Source organism: Thalassophryne amazonica, chromosome 4 (assembly GCF_902500255.1).
Source record: "Thalassophryne amazonica chromosome 4, fThaAma1.1, whole genome shotgun sequence".
Classification (NCBI taxonomy): Eukaryota; Metazoa; Chordata; class Actinopteri; order Batrachoidiformes; family Batrachoididae; genus Thalassophryne; species Thalassophryne amazonica.
In genome coordinates this window covers 32,628,777-32,649,266 of record NC_047106.1, presented here as the reverse complement: position 1 = coordinate 32,649,266, position 20,490 = coordinate 32,628,777, and the positions used below count along the sequence as shown (strand labels likewise).

General features: G+C 41.1%; 1 protein-coding gene across 1 annotated transcript in view; it reads right to left on the bottom strand.

Annotated features, from left to right (window-relative positions):
- Nucleotides 1-11,098: 11,098 nt before the first annotated feature.
- Nucleotides 11,099-20,490, bottom strand: part of LOC117509133 (proton-coupled folate transporter-like) — a 30,614-nt gene continuing 21,222 nt past the window's right edge. Inside the window, 1 exon segment of the mRNA XM_034168910.1 lies at nucleotides 11,099-11,870. Coding sequence (XP_034024801.1) covers nucleotides 11,813-11,870 — 58 coding nt within the window. The 3' untranslated portion in view covers nucleotides 11,099-11,812.

The window sequence follows — 20,490 nt, the reverse complement described above, 5'->3', positions numbered from 1 at the left end:
GCTCTGATTCAGCCTTTGATAACCCCAAAACTTTTTGTCAAAAACTCGCATTGAAAATATATTGAAGATGAACGGGGATAGACCATTGAGGTCCGGAACGAAGGACAAGAAAATTGGTACGAGTTCTCACCATGATTCCAGCCATGCTAGTCCAGTTAGCTTGAATGATAACGGCACAGAAGAAGCTAACACAGTAGCCATAAGTAGCACCATCCGCTCTGTTGTTAGTGAAATTATGGCCAAGGGGTTGGACGAACTAAAGTCACAAATGAAAAATGATCTTTCCGACTTTCGGGAAATAATCAAAAGTGACATGAAGGCCGAAATGGATGAGCTATGCACTAACATCAACCAGGAAACAGAAGCAGCTACCAGTCAGATTGAGAATGCTATGCAGCGCCTGGAGGAGGTTGAGAAAACTTTGGCTGCGGGAGAAAAGTGGGACCTGACTGTGAAGGATACTTTACTGGATCTTTTCAACAACCAGTGAGTTTTACAAAATAAGTTGTCGGAGCTGGAGAGTCGCTCTCGCCGCAACAACATTCGCATATACGGAGTCCCAGAGAATGAGCTCCCTGAGGGCACCCCCACTGCACTGTCTGTTGACAACTTAATAGTGACTGAGCTAGGCGACAGTCTGGACATCCAAAAAGGGACAGCCGTGGGGATTGAGCGGGCTCACCGAGCTTTGGGTCCCAGGCCACCGTCTGGAGCATCACTGTGGTCTATTGGAGTCCGCTTTTTGAACTTCACTACAACGGAAACAGTTCTCCAAGCGGCCTGGAAGAAATAGCTTCACATTCAAAACAAACATGTTTATTTTGATCACAATTATGCAGCAGACGTACAGCAGAAAAGAAAGGAATATATCCCGATTAAGAAAGTGCTGAAAGAAAATCAAATCTGCTTTCAAACGGCCTTCACGAAGATGCAAATACATTTCCAGACCGGGACTGTCACCTGTAACGACGCTAGGGAAGCTGCTGAGGAGATGGAGAACTGGGGCTACATGATCAAACCACTACGAGTGAAGAAGGCCAGTGAGCACAACGTGGAGACCTTATCCAAACTCCTGCCATGGCGTGTAGTAGGGGGAAAGCGCTGTGCCAACAGCAACTACCAGGAGACCATCAGGGAACAGCTGTGGGAGTTTCAAAGACCCGAGGACAGTGAACACGAAGTCTGACGCGCTCTTTAAGTTTGGATGGTCATGATCACACAGTTTACATCTCTATTAATTTAGAAGTGTGTAAGTAAAGAAGATGAGCAGATATTAAAAATACAGATAGGGTAATCAGAATCAGAATCGCCTTTATTGTCATTGTAATTTACATTACGAGATTTGAGTGCGACTAATCTAAATAGGGTTATATTAATCAGAAAACTCATTTTGTGCTTGTTATATTTTATTAGATGTCCCGTCTTGTAGAGGGCTATTTAAAGACGGCTGATTTCGGTGTGGTATTGATTAGCTACTTATTTGCTGGTCTTATACATGGATGGGAGAAGCAGGGGTGGTGGCCAAGTGGTTAATGCGCTTGGTTTCAGTGCAGAAGGTTCCTGGTTCAAATCCCACCCCCGCCACATTTCTCCATGTAATGTGGAGTTGCGTCAGGAAGGGCATCCGGCGTAAAACCTGTGCCAATTCAACATGCAGATCCACCTTGGATTTGCTGTGGCGACCCCGAGTGCAAACAAGGGAGCAGCCGAAGGGACTTACTATACATGGATGGGAGAACTCTTTGGAACACCAGTGGCTGTGTGTGTCTCTCCAGGTAACACTGGAATTGCGTCAGGAAGGGCATCCGGCGTAAAACCTGTGCCAAATATCAATGCAGATCTGGTTGTATCCGCTGTGGCGACCCCGAACACAAAACATGAGCAGCCGAATGGACAATCATACTCCCAGTCTCTGTTTTACCCACAGAGTACGTTAGTGAGGGGCCCCACCTTGTGGCCGCATCCCCTCTTTCTTTTTAGAGGAGTTGTTCCTCATTCAGTTGGAAGTTTGTTGATGGTTCCTTTTTTTTTTTTACCGAGAGTCATTTTTTAAGTTTTGTTATTTTCTTTGGTTCAAGGGCACAGGATTACATGTAATAGATACAGGAAATATTTCAAGATGTTTCAATTACTATAACTTTTTGTCACTAATACAAACAGTATGGCAGTTCTCAAAAACTCAGTGACAGTCCAAGGACACGAGTGGAAGCCATCATCTGTGAAATGCTTGAAGCAGCTGTCAGCTTCTGTGGCAGTAACTGGCTGCCAGAAGGCACATGGGAGAATGTAGCTTACATATGATTAGTTTTCTTGTCAGAAAATCCTGTCATGAAAAGGAAAATTATCGCTGGATGTCTGAGTTTAAAAATACATGAGCAGGAGTCTAGCAGATCCTATGTTACAAGATTATCTTGTTAAGATGCACACATGGAAACATCTGCTTGGCAAAACAGTCAAATTTAGGTTTAGCTTGTTTTTCTTGAAAAAATACAGAGTAAGCCATTAAATTGCATCTGTATGACATTAAGAAACATTTCTGTCGAGTTTAACCACAGTGAGTGAGAACATGGCACTTCCTCTCTGAGCACTGACAGACCTGCATGATGAGAATGACTGAGGGGGCCCCTCAGTGTGCCGGGCCCAGGGCCCTCACTAAGGTGACCTTGCCTCTGTTCATACCTTTTGCAGAGGGTCTGGAGTGGCTGAGGTGTCACTACACGATGCACTCTTTTGGGAGTTGTTGTAATGCAGATCTTCACTGATCTGGTCCCACAGATATTGAGTAGTCAGTAGGATCTGCTGGATTATCGCAAATATGGAGAGGAACAACACAGGTTCAATGGACATGGACAGTGGACATGTAAACGGCAGGCGGCAGGTGGTCATTGTGACAAGACTCTCTGCCATCATGAGAGTCGGTGGTTTTGTGTTTGTCTGTAGATGTGACACTCAGCAAATCTTCAGGAAGGATCAATGCGGTGCCCGGCTCGAACATGTTTTAACATTTGTGAACTTAGTATTTCACAGTATAAACACATGCAAACTGTAATTTCTCTGAAGGCTAAAACCTCTATTTCAGTTTGGAAACAGCAACCCCATGTGGGCGTACAAGTACTACACCGTTCACATGGTTGTTAGATTAATTTCAATTTCAATTTATTTTCATTTGTATAGCGCCAAATCACAACAAAGTTGCCTGAAGGTGCTTCACACAAGTAAGGTCTAACCTTACCAACCCCTAGAGCAAGCACACAGGTGACAGTGGTAAGGAAAAACTTCCTCTGATGATTAGATTCGATTAGATAGCACTTTATTAATCCCTTGGAAAGACTCCCTCAGGGAAATTGAGGTTCCAGCAGCATTGTATAGCAGCACACAGGGTAAGAACCACACAGAGCATCAAAAGTGTAAAAAAAAAAAAAAAAAAAATCAAATATAAATATAAATACACAAATATAAATAGCAAACATACTGATCGCTACTGGTTTACTGGATACTCCTGTTCCTCTCCTTCCCGTCCTCTGTCTTCCTGTTACTCCTCCTCCCCCTGAGTGAGGAGCTGTACAGTCTGATGGCCTGAGGCACAAAGGAGTTTTTCAGTCTATTGGTCCTGCACTTGGGCAGGAGCAGGCTGTGGCTGGAGAGGCTCCTCCTTGTTGACATTTATGGCAGTTGCTAAAGAACCCAACTGTGCCTTATTGGTCTGGACCCCATTGCACAAAAGTAGGATTCAGATATCCAGGATAAATAACTGAGCTGAGTTCAACAAACCCAAAACAGGAGCATTCAGGCTCATTCAGTTGCACAGAGACCAAGCCAGGATGAGCAGACATGGTTCCAACGAGCCAGGTGTAACCAATCCTTGAAAAAGATACTGCCATTTATCACAGATTCACTGATGCACCATGGCAACCAGGACAGCGTACCTCTCCCCGGTTGAGGCGGAAGTCCTCATGGAGGCATATGAGGGAGTAACGGAGCACATAAGAAAGAAAGGTAACTCCACCACAGTGATTAAACAATGACAGAAAGCGTGGAAAAGTATTGCAGACTGCACAAATACACCCACCCAGCACTCCACTAAAACCATAACAATTACAATCCAAATAGTTAACATCTCTGAAAACGTAGCAGTACTCTGAATATGAATCAGTTGAAACTAAGTGAAATTATGTAAATGTATCTCCATCAGACAGTATAAGTCTTTGATAAATAGATAAGCTCACTGACTTAATTGAATTCGTCTTTGGAATAAATAAAGTTCCTCTTATTACGTCCACCAAGGACATAAAAAATAGCTGGTGTTTATTTATGGTATTTATTTACTTGTCTGTTAGTAAGATTACATAAAAAACTGCAAGTATTTTGACTAAATTTTCACCACGGATAGTATAGATATTAGGCCATGGAAGACCCTACTGCATTTTGTAGGTGATCCAAATCCGGATTCTGGATCAGGATTTCACTTTTTATAGGCTTTGAAGGATTACGTCAAAACTACTTCAAAGATTCTCACCAAATTAGCACCACAGATAGATATTAGGCCATGGAAGACCCTACTGTATTTTATAGGTGATCCGAATCTGAATTGGCGGACATTAGAAATTGCTCGTTTTGTGTTTGCTCTTCTACTGTGTCATTACCCTATATGTATGCAAGTGTGTTTGACAGAGGTTATATTAGTTGGATTACGTCCGCCACCAAGGACGTAATAAAATCATCTGCATTTATTTATTTGTCTGTCTGTTAGCAAGATTACATCAAAACTACTTTACAGATTCTCACCAAATTTGCACCACAGATACATATTTGGCCATGGAAGACTCCATTAAATCTTGGAGGTGATCTGGATCCCGATCCAAATTCTGGATCAGGATTTCTCTTTATAGGCTTTTTAAAAATACTTAATTTTCAGTTTTCGATTTTATACAAGAACAAGAAATTGTTCTTGTATGAAAAACATTTTTTAAGTGGTTTATCAATTTTCATGAGGTTCCCTATCAAGAAAAAGATCTGGATCAACAGATAACAAAAATTTTAGTAATCTTAGTCAAGACATCACAAATCCAGAAATCTCTCACCTTCACACATGACCAAGTACAGTGCAGGAAGGAACCCACATCTGCAGCATATCGGAAACATGCAGTATCAGACAGATCAAGTCCAGACTTGTGAATTTTCACTGGAGTCAAATACAACTGATGAAGGAAGTTACAGTGGACAAGCCTGTACTGTACATTAATAGTAGCAGAAAAACTGTCTCAACATAACTCTGACCAAAGTTGTGATGTTTAAGTCTGACTCCCACCTCTCCTTAGCCCTATACAAAGTTGGATTAGGACATTCAGATATTAACAAAGAGTATACTTTAGAAATAAATTAACATGGTTCGCTATCATGGATCAACTTCTCTATCTCAGTGAATTTGGGTAAAACCATCAAATTGTTCAAAGTCTTTTTCAAAAATGACCGCAGTTGAAGGTAACAGAAGAAAGTATAGTTAGATAAATTATATTTTCCTCTTAATTGTTCAAAAGTCATGAAAAGTTCATTCTCATAACAGTCCTCCAGTATATGAATCCCATTATGATGCCATACTTCCAGGATCTTGTTGTTTACAGTCAAAGGGATAAGTTTGTTTTGCTTTAAAAATAATTTTGGTAACAGTCCCATCTCCTTACCCATATTTTTGTGTACATCATACCAAAATTTGATAAGAGGTAATAAAATTGGATTATCAGTCTTTCTTGATAAAATTTGGTAATTGTATTTGTAAAAAAAAAAAAAAACACTGAAAAATTTATCCTTTAAAGAATAAATGCAATATGAACCCAGGATGGAGTCCTGTCATTTCCAAACAGAAACAAAATAAATCATATTTGAGCTGCAAAGTAATATTTTTTTTTTTTAATTGAGTAATTGAAGTCCCCCTGATTTATAGTCCCACGTCAGTTTCTCCAAAGATATTCTTGGCACCTTGTTATTCCAAATAAACAGTCTTGCATTTTTATTAAGAGTTTTAAAAAAGGTTTGGGGTAATGGAACAGGTAGTGATTGAAAGAGGTACTGCAACCTCAGCATAATGTTCATTTTAAAACAGTTAATCCTCCCAATCAAAGTGATGGGGAGGTTAACCCACTGTGTAGATCTTCCTCAATTCTTGTTAGTAGTGGATCATAATGTAATTAATAGAAATTTTTTCACGGACGTCAGCGAGCAAGCTAACTTCCACTAACTCAAAGCTAACTTCCGCTCTTGTCAAAAGCTCATGTATGCGCACACACACACGCCCTACAGCAGATGGCGTTAAAACGTAAAAAAAAAAAATATTGTTTGTGATTGAGTGATTCATAAAGACCCTTCGGCTGCTCCCTTGTTTTGCACTCGGGATTCATTCATTCATTCATCTTCTACCGCTTAGTCCAATTAAGGGTCGCGGGGGGCTGGAGCCTATCCCAGCAGTCATAGAGCACGAGGTGGGGTACACCCAGGACAGGACGCCAGTCTGTCGCAGGGCCACAAATAGAAAAACAAACACAGACACACCCACACACACACCTATGGACAATTTTAAAGAGTCCAATCCATCTAACCCGCATGTCTTTGGATGTGGGAGGAAACCGGAGCACCCGGAGGAAACCCACGCAAACGGGGAGAACATGCAAACTCCACACAGAAAGGCCACGGGAATTGAACCCACGACCTTCTCGCTGTGAGGCAACAGTGCTAACCACTAAGCCACCGTGTTGCCCGCACTCGGGATTGCCACAGAAAAAAGTTTTTCGCCGGATAGCCTTCCTGATGCAACACCAGTTTTACCTGGAGAAACACACACAGCCGCTGGTGTGCCCAAGAGGTCTCCCATCCAAGTACTAACCAGATCCTGCTCTGCTTAGCTTCTGAGATCTGACGGGATCAGGCTGACACAGAGCAGATCAGCTGCATACATATATATATATATATATATATATATATATATATATATACATATATATATATTTGTTTTTTTTCCTTTTATGAAACTTATTAACTGGTACAAGTTTCATTCAGATATATGTATATTTATTTGTAGCTCAGTGAACTGAAGTGTTTCTTTCCTATATCACACATTATTTAATGGCTGAGTGGATCCTTGTCATTTATTGTTGTTTTGTATGTCACATGACATGGATTATTTGTTGCATTTGTGTTGCATTGCATTGAGAGTGTAATTTGGTTCCATTTAGAGTGCAAATTTGGTTCCATACGTTTGGTACCATTGCACTCTGCATGCACACATGCACACACACACACACACGCACACACACACAAAACAAATCCACTGCGCTGTAAGCTGTCCGACATCATTTTTTTCATTGCACTGAGGAAATACAGTCTTTTTTTCTGGTAGCACGCGCGTGCACAAGCACCTTCCCGCTTGTGTGAGCATGCACCGCGTGCATGCTCACACAAGCCGGGTGGCGCTTAGTTTTAAAATAAACATGGCGGAGTTTGTTTTGCTGACCACACAGCATGGCGGACTTCATCGTCAGAATTATTTTGAACTCCTATTTAAAGTTTGTGTTGGATTGCTGATGTCAAAGCAGCAGTGTCGCACCAAAGCTGGAAAAATGTTTGACGTTTCTGGCTGCATTGAGGAGGTACTGATATGTAAGTGCTTTTTCTGTTGTTTGTAAATTAATATAAAATGACAAGGATCTATTTTAGCCATTACATAAAACAAATAATGAATGTTTTTACATTCTTTCAGTGGAACAAATATTTCTGTGAAAGCTGGAACAAACCATTCAATGAGGCGACACTTTCCAGCTTTCACCTCATAAAATATTTGTACCATTGAACTCATAAACATTCATTATTTTATAATATAATTGGGGCTCAATTGACCAGTCTGGCTATGAAAGTGGACTAGATGTAGAGTTCATAACATCAGCTGCCAATGCAGTTAAGGGTGATATCATTTGCTTCATTTGGCAACAACTAACAAAGTTTCATCCCAGAGATGATTCCCGTGAGATCCTGCACTTGTCACTGCTGTTTCTGGAATCTGACTGCAATGGTGATGTACACATTCAGGCTCCTGGGACATTCCATCGAGCTAGATCAGGGGTGGCCAAGTTCGGTCCTCGAGAGCCAACACACAATCCAATGAAAGACTCTTTCATTGGATTCAGGTGTGTTGGAGCAGGGAGACAACTAAGAGTGTCAGGAATGTGGCTCTCGAGGACCGAACTTGGCCACCCCTGAGCTAGATGATGGCAAAGCTCAGGTGCAGTCTGAAGATATACATCTTTCGTTCCCAGTTCCGACTGACCACACATGAATTCTTGTCTCTTGACCATTTCAACACATTTCTGATAAAGGTCTACCTCAAGGCTTGGATCACATGCATGTGTGTGTCATCTGCTCCACAAAATGATCTGCAGCTGCTGCGTGAGCTTGAAAGCTACAAGAGGACAAATGAAGCTATTGCTAAATCTGCAGTAAAGTCATTCTCCGGACAGTGCATTGTGACAATCTGAGTCATTTTGTGTTTGTTCAAAAACCACTTAAGTTCTGAAGTAACTGCTAGCAGCTGCTATTTTTATGTTTATGTTAAGACAACTGTTATTTATCATATCCAATTATTTTGCAAAAATTACAAAACTTTGATGCTGCTGAGCTACTGGTAAATGTTGTTATAAAATTTTGTCAGTTTTTTTCTTTTCACATTATGAACAAATCTGCAGGGTGGGACAATAAAACTTAGAAACTTTATTTTTGAGTGGCACCCTAATATATATATATATATATATATATATATATATATATATATATATATACATATATATACATACATACACATACATACACAGGCATACTTTGCACTGGGATACCAATTAAACAACTACAAATTATAAAAAAAGACAATGCTCATACAGCCGAGGGTATTTTAGCATTGCGTTATTTTTAAAACTTATTTTCAAGCTTGCTCCAGAAATACTCTGCCAGTTGGTAAACAAACAAACCAGTGAAACAAGAACGAGGGGTGCAACAAGCACTCACTGTAGAACAGCCAAATGTAGAACATTTGGACAGTTGTTGGTCTCAGTAATAGGCACTAATCTCTGGAATGTATTAACAGCTGAAATTAAAACATTGACAGGCTCAAAGTTTTTAACAGAAGCTGAAGCTGAAACAAATCTGTCAACACTAACTTTTAAATATTTTATTGTACTATTTTAACTTCCTCCACTTATCTGTTTTGTGTTATTGCTTTGGTCTTAATGTTTTATTTTCTGTACTGTTTTAACTTTGCTCTTAGTCCTTTTGTTTAAAACACTAAAAGCCTAACCAGGGACAGGGGTTGCATATTAGCCTTGGCTAGAAACCTGTATGCATGACATCTGTTTTATATTTCATATGAAATAATGGCATTTGACCCTGTTCAATAAGCATAGAAAATAAATAAATTAATAAATAATGTGATATAAATTCATATCAAAGCCAAAAATATCAAAATGCACAAGGTGTCCTTGCCTTTTGCACAAGGATGGCTACACATCCGAGCCAGTTTTCTTGAGAGAAGTGAGAGGATGGATACATGAGCAATAGACAGACTCCCACTTCTAGTAGTGCTGAGCACAGAAACCACCTACCAGTATGAGATGTTTTTTAAAAAACCTTTTCTGCCTGCTGAAGTGACAAGTTCAAACCGAATGGCGTTTTTATCTTGAATGATGAAGAAAGACAGTCAGTTAGAGAACGACTATAGGTACAGAGAGGCACCTGGTTATATATCAAGGAAATGGGACTAATTTGTGTGATTATTGTTGTTGGTAATTAAGCTGTATGGTCACTGAAAGTTAACTTTTAAAAGAACCATCACAGCCAGAACTTCCTTTAATGTAACATTGTGCAAAATGCTGAAAATCTGTTGTACCTGTCAATTATTTGAACTAGAAGCACTCGGAGAGTGCAAACCTCTGCCAAGGCCTTGGGGTCACTGACGCCATAACATCTACACGCCGTGGAATCATTGAACCTAAAAAAGTCTAACAATGATGTTTGCAGTAGTAAAAAAAGTTTCATCTGCTGTGTCTGGATAGCGTGTATCCTTAGTGCTTGGCATCACAGTTTATTGCAACTTGCACTTTTCCCAGAAGCTACTGTCATCTGAGCACTGATATTGATATTGCATGTCCTTATAGAGAAAAACAAATGAGACAAAATTCAATTTATTATTCAACTAAACTGCAAATATATGAATTTTTTAACATTTATGAAACATTTCTCTAAATAAATAACAGTAAATTCTGAAATAGAACAATTTTTTAAGTGTTGCATGTGCTACACAAGGCCATAGGGTCACTGATCCTAAAGAGATTCCCTCCTTGGCACAGTGATCTATTCAACAATTCAGTGTTACAACCAAAACTATGATATATACACTTTTCTTTCCTTTATATTTGACATCCTTGACCATGAAAACATACCACTAAAACTTGGAATCACTTTTATGTCTTTATTAGTTCAAAAGTTATTGTATAAAAACGATTGTTCGGTAATGGCGGTTTTCTTCTGGATCTAGCTCCATAACATTTGAAGCTACATCAAATCTGATGACACCTTACTGAATCAGTACAGATTCAGCTACAATTTGGTTTTAGTTGTGCATCTCCAGCTTCATGTGTCACCTCACACGGACACATTTTCTATTTTCCCTATATTTTTGCATATTCTGGATCACCAGATCCAGAATCTGGATCCGATCATCACCAAACTTTGTTGTTTGATAGAACATTTGACTATGTTACACCCTAATTTTTGTCAAGCCTTTCTGCCTAGTTTTTGTGGAGTTAGAAACTAGAATGTCAAAATTCCCCCTATCCCGCAATGGTGAAGAATCCTTTAAAAAATTCCTGGATCCAGATCATGATCCGGATCACCACTAAAATTTAATCACTTGTTCCTCTTGTCATTTCCAACCACTCCACAAAATTTCATCAAAATCTGTTCAAACCTTTTTGAGTTATCCTGCTGACAACCAGACAGACAAACAAACAAACAAACTCAACCGAAAACATAACCTCCTTGGCGGAGGTAATTATTCCCAGTGTCCTTAACCCAGAAAAATTAGTGCATCTCACATCATCATCTGCCACTGCAGACAACAGTAATTCTGCTATAACAGCATGAATTACAGTTTTTCTACAGTCAACATGTGAATGCAGCATAATGGTGTGCGTGAATGGGTTCGTAAACTTTCCATGAATAATGGCAAAACTACTTCATATTCAGCTCTGAAATTTTGGATTGTGACAGACACAGATGAGGACCAGCGAGCCTCCTTTTTTGGGTCCATACTGTCATCTTTTAACATGCACAAAGACCGAACATTAAAATCTTTTTTGCTAATCAGAGTTACAGTAACCCAACAGGCCCCTGTTGCTTGTTACTCAGTAAGTAAAATTTATTTGTGTAGCATTTTTCACAGTTGGACATCACAAAGTGCTTTACAAGAAATCCAGAGAGATAAATACTAAACTGATAAATACTAAATTAATACATATAAAGCTCTGTAGAAAAAATAAAAGGACAGGTAAAACACAATACATTACATGAATACAAGAGCTACATACTAAAACACGTTAACCCAACACCTGTCTGAATCCACGTGTCTTCAGCTGCTTCAGCTTCGCAAATGAGTGAACTGATTCAGCAAACCTTAGGGTTTGGGAGAAGGCATTCTAGAGTCTGGGTACTACAGCCTCCAAAATTCTCTCCTGGATCAACCTTCATTCTCTGATGGGCTCCTGCTTCTCCTTTGTCTTTAGGTCGGGTTGCTGCGGAGCCTCTGTTCTCTCCTCCGGTCTATGCATTGTAGAGTGCTACAAAAACACACAAGAAAAACAAAACAACATAAAAAAAACCAACAAAAAAAAACACAGCTACCAGGCCCAGATTTTTTTACGCATTGTTCGTCATTGGTAAAAAAAATCTTGAATAATCCCGAATAGTCCTCGCGGTGAACACAACTTTTCGGTGGTTTTCATGTCAACCTATAGTCCGTAAATTATACGGACTTTTCTGAGTTTCAGAGTCATACGGACGTACAAATAAATCAGATATTCAGGGTTTGGTCTGCAGCTGGTCTGTAATCAAATGTTTCTGCAGCGCGACTCCACTTTGAAGCCGTGAACCACTGAAGCAATGCTTCGATCCACTTGGTTCTTTGATTCGCTGCTCTTCAGAAACGGCAAGTCCGCTTCTTAACCCCTCTCAAAGCCATTAAAATAGTCACTTTTGTGTGGATTAAAGTCACTAACTGGGACTCTTCAATCAATCAATCAATCAATTTTTTTATATAGCGCCAAATCACAACAAACAGTTGCCCCAAGGCGCTTTATATTGTAAGGCAAGGCCATACAATAATTATGTAAAACCCCAACGGTCAAAACGACCCCCTGTGAGCAAGCACTTGGCTACAGTGGGAAAGAAAAACTCCCTTTTAACAGGAAGAAACCTCCAGCAGAACCAGGCTCAGGGAGGAGCAGTCTTCTGCTGGGACTGGTTGGGGCTGAGGGAGAGAACCAGGAAAAAGACATGCTGTGGAGGGGAGCAGAGATCAATCAGTAATGATTAAATGCAGAGTGGTGCATACAGAGCAAAAAGAGAAAGAAACACTCAGTGCATCATGGGAACCCCCCAGCAGTCTAAGTCTATAGCAGCATAACTAAGGGATGGTTCAGGGTCACCTGATCCAGCCCTAACTATAAGCTTTAGCAAAAAGGAAAGTTTTAAGCCTAATCTTAAAAGTAGAGAGGGTGTCTGTCTCCCTGATCTGAATTGGGAGCTGGTCTTGTTGCAGTCAAGAAACGAGAATCGTCCTCCGTTCTGTTGGCACAGCTTCAAACGCTGCGCGGCTCTCTGCTGAGACAGAGTCCAGTCGGAATTAATAACTTCAAAATGAATTGCTGCTTTAAATAAAATGACACCTCTTACAAACTTAATGCAGACAAGAAACTACAACAGACTAAAACGTTTTTTTCATCCCAAAATGAGACGTGCTGTAAGAGCTCAGCTCAGATATATGGAAAGACATTCATGCCAATAATGTCTGAAAGGAAATGCTTTTGACAAAAACTACAGATTTTGTGTTTTCCTGTTTATGTCCAGAGATCAAGGATCCACCATGTACAGTTTATTATGTCCAAAGTTTAAGGATCCAGTGACCAATTTCATATTTATTTACTTTAAGACTCAATAAAATGTTCAATGTCAATTCAATTTCAATTTAATCGGCTTATAAAGTGCCAAATCACAACAAAATCTAATTATACTAAAACAAATACATCACAATTGTACACATATATGTGTACAACTATGATGTATTTGTTTTAGTATATTTAGTCATGGACATGAATATTGTTACCTGCTGGACTGTTTCTAATTTTGATTGGTATCAATGGAAAATGTCTTCTGTAAACTGTCTGTATCTCAATATATTATTATTAAGAATATATGCAGTCATATTTTTATTGATTTTATTAACTGAAAAAAAAATCATATATAGATTCAGGTATAATTGAAAGATTTTGGCAATAAATTTGATCCTCTTTACAGTCAATTTTTGTTATAGTGTTGTTTTTTAGTACGTCATGTTTAAACAAATAAGAAGTGTTCACTATGGTCCATGAAGTATAATAAATATATTAAAAGAAGTGCGACAGTGTATGTTGCACACGAATAAAAGAATGAAGATTATTGAATAACAAGACGCGTACAATTTTTATTTTATAATTGGGCAAAAATGCATCTGTCAGATTTTCACTCTGGATCTAGCCCTGACTACTCAGTGTCAGGTTTAACAGACATTTTTCATAAGTGCCTGTTGGTAGCCGGACAAGTTTTTCTGACAGTATATATGACAGGCTACATCAAAAAACGCCTCCAAGCAGGTTTTTGCTGCCACTGGTTGAACCATGTTGATGTTGGTATAAAATGATTCCAGATATACATTTTTAAAGATACAACTGGAAGGAAAGAAATTTCTATCTGCATCAGACGCTCAAAGTGCTTTATAATAATGCCTCACATTCACCCCGATGTCAGGCTGCTGCCATACAAGGCGCCCATTACACACCGGGAGCAACTAGGGGATTAAAGACCTTCCCCAAGGGCCCTTAGTGATTTTCCAGTCAGGCTGGGATTTGAACCAAGGATCCTCTGGTCTCAAGCCCAATGCTTAACCATGAGACCATCACCTCCCCTTTCCAAAGTGAACATGTTGCACTTTTTCAGTTACCAGTTTGCTTTTGCTTGGAAATATTTTTAAATGAACCAAACCATGTATGCCAGTGCCCAGTGGTGGGCACACTTCTGATAATCCGATAACAGACAATTATCGAAGATAATGTTTTCTTTATCGGATTATCTTTTTAGATAACTTTAAAAACCATTATCAGACCAATTATCTTCCGATTAATCTTTGTCCGATAACTTTTAAACCAATAAACAAAATAAACAAAGCTGAACAGCGACAAGCATTTTTAAAATTAGTTTAGCACTCACCTGTTAAAAGTTTTGTAACAGACACACAGCCATAACCTTTGGAAATAGAAGAGAGCTGCTTGTATAAAAAACAATACCTGCATTCATTTACTAGGGGTAGACGACCCGTTTGATCTGACCAATTCACCAACCAAGGTTCACACACTTTCTTCACTGAGTGAAGAGAGCGGTGGCAGCTCTAGAAGGTCTATTCTTTTAAGGGTTAAATGAACTTAATAAATGGCTTTCGACTAGTCAACTAATAAACAAGAGCAATCCGAGATTTCTGACATCGGCCAATCCGGATCCGGATCACCTCCAAAATTCAGTGGAGTCTTCAATGCTATAATATTTATGGTGCAAATTTAGTGAGAATCTGTGAAGTACTTTTGACGTAATCCTTCAAAGCCTGTATAAAGTGAAATATTGATCCAGAATCCAGATCATCTCCAAAATATAATGGAGTCTTCCATTAGCCTAATATCTATCATTGATGAAAATTTAGTCAAAATCCATGCAGTAGTTTTGACGTAATCCTGCTAACAGAGACAAATAAATAAATTCAGATGATTTTATTACGCCCTTGGCAGACATAAAAACAGTCAACTAATCGGATGTTAGCTAGTCATAGTCGACTATTATGACTTGTTGTCCCATCCCTACTTAAGATGCCATTTTCCCTCTTGTACACCCATATACACTCACGGCCACTTTATTAGGTACACCTTGATAGTACCACGTTGGTCCCCCTTTTTGTCCTCGGAACTACCTTAACTCTTTGTGACATAGATTCAACAAGGTGTTGGAAACATTCCTCAGAGATGTTAGTCAATACTGACATGAAAGCATCACGCAATTGCCCATTCAACCAGGCTGCCCATTCTCATGACTCTCAAGGCATTTTTGTCCACACATCTGCCGCTCACTGGATATCTTGTCTTTTTTGGACCATTCTCTGTAAACCCTGGAGATGGTTGTGCATGAAAATCCCAGTAGATCAGCAGTTTCTGAAATACTCAGATCAGCCTGTCTGGCACCAACAACCATGCCACCTTCAAAGTCACTTAAATCTCCTTTCTTCCCCATTCTGATACTTGGTTTGAATTTCAGCAAGTTGTCTTCACCACATCTAGATGCCTAAATGCATTGACTTGGTGTTATGTGATTTGCTGATTAGTTATTTGTGTTAACAAGCAATTGAACAGTTGTACCTAATAAAGTGGCCGGTAAGTGTACACTGAGAGGTTTAAAGTGGATGACTGCTGCAATAAGTGGACACAACTGTCATGGTCTCTGGAATATATGGAGACCTGATCAACAACATCACTCTCAAATTTTTTACACACTCCATGTCTACAAGCATGGACTTATTTTCTCAAAAGCGACTAGCGACAAATCTAGCAACTTTTCCTGGCATCACTGGAGACTTTTCTGGTGTTTGGCAACTCAGATGATCTAAGTCTCCGTTCTCACGGAGCGGCGGTGGGTCTCCCAACCTCCGCTGCAGCTGCGAAGCCACAGAGGGACATCTACAATCCGCTGCATTCAAACAAGCACGCGCAATGCCTCCGCGGCTGTTCCTGCATTGAATTTCAAACCTGACTCAGACTTGCAAGTATTAATGAGACAAATTTATCTCCATACTCTACTCACCTCGTTTGCTGCGCTGTGATTAATTAGTCTCTAGGCTTTGAGGATCCCTGACCTTGAGAAGTTATGTTATTTTGAGAAGTGATAGCCAATTTTAATGGCAAAATAAACAAACAAACCAACCAACAATCAAGTTTATTTGTAGTTCAATATCCAGTGTTATATAGAGATTAGTGAGCAAGGCTCGCTCTATAGTAGACGAAAGCCGTAAAAAAACACAAACCGACGACAGACAAAGCACTGATCTCTATATAACACTGGATAGTTCATTGGTCAATATTTTATACAAACCGGCCGCCGTATTACCACTCCGATGTCCCGCTCCCGAACGCTCTTTTCTATTGCTCTTTAATGAGGCACACGCAACTTTATTCTTTGTAATTTTGTTTAAAAATACCTTCATGTGCAGCTATAAACTGCACAAATTGCCAGATCAAAGGCTGGCGTTTGTTAAGACACCGCACGGAGCGACCGACTGATTTGTTGTTATGACACCTCACAGAGCGACTAACTGATCGGATGTTATGACGCCTCATGGAGCGACCAATTGATTCGTTGTTATGATACCTCACAGAGCGACTAACCGATCGGATGTTATGACGCCTCACGGAGCGACCGATTGATTCGTTGTTATGACACCGCACAGAGCGACTAACCGATCGGATGTTGTGACACCTCACGGAGCGACCGATTGATTCGTTGTTATGACACCTCACAGAGCGACTAACCGATCGGATGTTATGATGCCTCATGGAGAAACCAATTGATTCATTGTTATGACACCTCAGAGCGACTAACCGATCGGATGTTATTACGCCTCACGGAGCGATCGATTGATTCGTTGTTATGACACCGCACAGAGCGACTAACCGATCGGATGTTATTATGCCTCACGGAGCGACCGATTGATTCGTTGTTATGACACCGCACAGAGCGACTAACCGATCGGATGTTATTATGCCTCACGGAGCGACCGATTGATTCGTTGTTATGACACCTCACAGAGCGACTAACCGATCGGATGTTATGATGCCTCACAGAGCGACCGATTGATTCGTTGTTACGACACCTCACAGAGCGACTAACCGATCGGATGTTATTACGCCTCACGGAGCGACCGACTGATTCGTTGTTACGACACCTCACAGAACGACTAACCGATCGGATGTTGTGACGCCTCACGGAGCGACCGACTGATTCGTTGTTACAACACCTCACAGAGCGACTAACCGATCGGATGTTGTGACGCCTCACGGAGCGACCGATTGATTCGTTGTTATGACACCTCACAGAGCGACTAACCAATCGGATGTTATTACGCCTCACGGAGCGACCGATTCTTTCTTTGTTTTGACACTTCACAGAGCGACTAACCGATCGGATGTTATGACGCCTCACGGAGCGACCGATTGATTCGTTGTTATGACACCTCACAGAGCGACTAACCGATCGGATGTTGTGACGCCTCACGGAGTGACCGATTGATTCATTGTTATGACACCTCACAGAGCGACTAACCGATTGGATGTTATAACCCCTCACGGAGCAATCGATTGATTCATTGTTATGACACCTCACAGAGCGACTAACCGATTGTATGTTATGATGCCTCACAGAGCGATCGATTGATTCATTATTATGACACCTCACAGAGCGACTAACCGATCAGATGTTATGACGCCTGACAGAGTAACTGATTGATGCGTTATTATGACACCGCACCGCAAAGTTCAACGACCACAATACTAACATTCTGGGCGCCATGAACATGTTTTCACTATTATTGTTGTGTGGGCCACTGAAGAGGAGGTACTGCTGGCCCACCACCAGAAGGCGCCCTGCCTGAAGTGCGGGCTTCAGGCACGAGAGGGCGCTGCCGCCTCAGGAACAAGCCGTGGTGACAGCTGTCACCCATCATCCGTGACAGCTGTCACTAATCATCACATCTGGTATAAAAGCAGGAAGACACCTCCACCAAACTGCCGAGATATCATCTTCATCTGGAGGTAATACTCTCAGCCTTTTGTGATTTATAAATCTGTTATTGTGAGTGTTTGCAGGAGAACCGGTCGTTTTTGCGGAGGCTGTGCAAGACGGCGCTCCTTTTCATCTGAGACCGCTGCAACGTGGTGAGTGAGAGGTGGAGGTGGCATTCCCACCATTGTTACTGGGTGTTCACACACCCACCCTTTGACTGTCTTTTGCTTTCTGCCAGCAGTACCAGATCCGACACGCCGGGAAGGTGGCCACCTGGGGACTCCGGGACTTGGCGGCTCCAGTATTCCTCGGGTTCAGGTGGCGGTGGAAATCGTGTGGTTCCGGTTCGTTTCCAGACGGGCGTCTCCTATCGTCGAGCCTGCCCACACGACACCTTTATTAATTGACTGTTGCACATTCTGAATCTGCTGTGTTTGGTTGTGACATTCACAACAGTAAAGTGTTATAATTTGACTCCTTCCATTGTCCGTTCATTTACGCCCCCTGTTGTGGGTCCGTGTCACTACACTTTCCCAACAATTATTTGATTTCTTTGTGCAACTGACATCGTTATTCAAACATTCAAAAGGCGATTCCTGTCGCCACACAACTCCAACCACACACGAGAAAGTTTTTTGACGGTTCTTGTTATTGAAAGAAACCGCATCTCCATAACCAGATAGAGTTGTGATGTCATCACGTGTGTGCTTAGGCGCTGTCTAGCAGGATCTTGAAAACCCTCCATTACAATTTAACAGACTCGTCCGGACTCACAGGTGCATTTAAGCATGTTCTGTGACTACCCACATCCTGCCAACAACGCCAGTTTGTGACCAGAGGACCTATCTTTGTGGCCATGACGGCGGTGGGATTCAAACACCGGACTGCTCGAACTGAAAACCAAAACTCTACCAGGTCAGCCAAAAGGAAATTCCCTGCTAGACAAGCTAGCAGGAACATCTTTTCAATCTGGACTTCACCTTGCTACATATTTCCCCACCATTTTTGACTTCGTCCCGAAGTCACAGGTGCATTTAAGCATGTTCTGTGACAACTCACATCCTGCCGACAATGCGAGTTTGTGACCAGAGGACCTATCTTTGTGGCCGGGACAGTGGTGGGATTCGAACACTGGACTGCTCAAACTGAATACCAAAACTCTACCAGGTCAGACAAAGGGGAATTCCCCACTAGCCAAGCTAACAGGAACATCTTTTCAATCTGGACTTCAGCTTGCTACATACTCAAAAAAAAGTCTGAAGGTCCTAAATGACACAGTGAGATGCTGAAGAGCTTCGCTTGTCATGTCCGCGACATACGAGGTCTATTAAAAAAGTATCCTACCTTATTATTTTTTTCAAAAACCATATGGATTTGATTCATATGTTTTTACGTCAGCCAAGCTTGAACCTTCGTGCGCATGCGTGAGTTTTTCCACGCCTGTCGGTTGCGTCATTCGCCTGTGAGCACGCCTTGTGGGAGGAGTGGTCCAGCCCCCTTGTCGGATTTTCATTGTCAGGAAATGGCGGAATGATTTGGGCTTTTTTCCATCAGAATTTTTTCAGAAACTGTTAGAGACAAGCAGCTGGAAACCATTTGAAAAATTTATCTGGCTTTCGGTGAAAATTTTACGGGCTTCACAGAGAATAAGGACTGTTACTACAGCTTTAAGGACGCATGCACAATGGCGCACGGCGCGCCGCGCTCCGAGCCGCCATCGAGAGGCAGAAAACACCACATCATTTCTAAACGGATGGCTGTGTGGAGCTGGGACCGTTGTGAGCAATTTCTCTGGTTATCACAAGAGCTGGACATCAGCCATTTTCCAGCAGATTTCACTTTTAACAAGAGATTTTGTCATGGAAAGCCGCGCAGAGGCTTCGTGCGTCAGGACCGATTCGCTGATCGAGCAAGACAAAGGAACACCTCCCTTTCGGAGTGCCAGGGGACAAGTTGGGACATGCCTATCTTGGCTTTCAATGCTTACCAGCCCAGTGAGTTTAAGAGAAATTGTGGAGAGCTGGGCATGACGTCTGGCAACTTTTAGGACAGCCAATAGCTACTTTTCTTACTGAGGAGTTGGCAACAATGGGCAGACAAATTCCGGACGGTTTAGTGATGATAAAGGTAACTCATTTTTAGTGAAAGTGAAAATATCACAAATATCTTTTAGTTTTAAAGTAATGCACTAATTCTGAAAGTATGAGCATTAATTAGTTTGGGTTTTAAATCAAACCATAAGTCAAACCTGTCTTTCTGTTTATGCCTTTTGCCCACGTCAGGGGCACTGTATGCTGTGAATGTAAATAACTTTTTTTTTCTTTTGTAGCA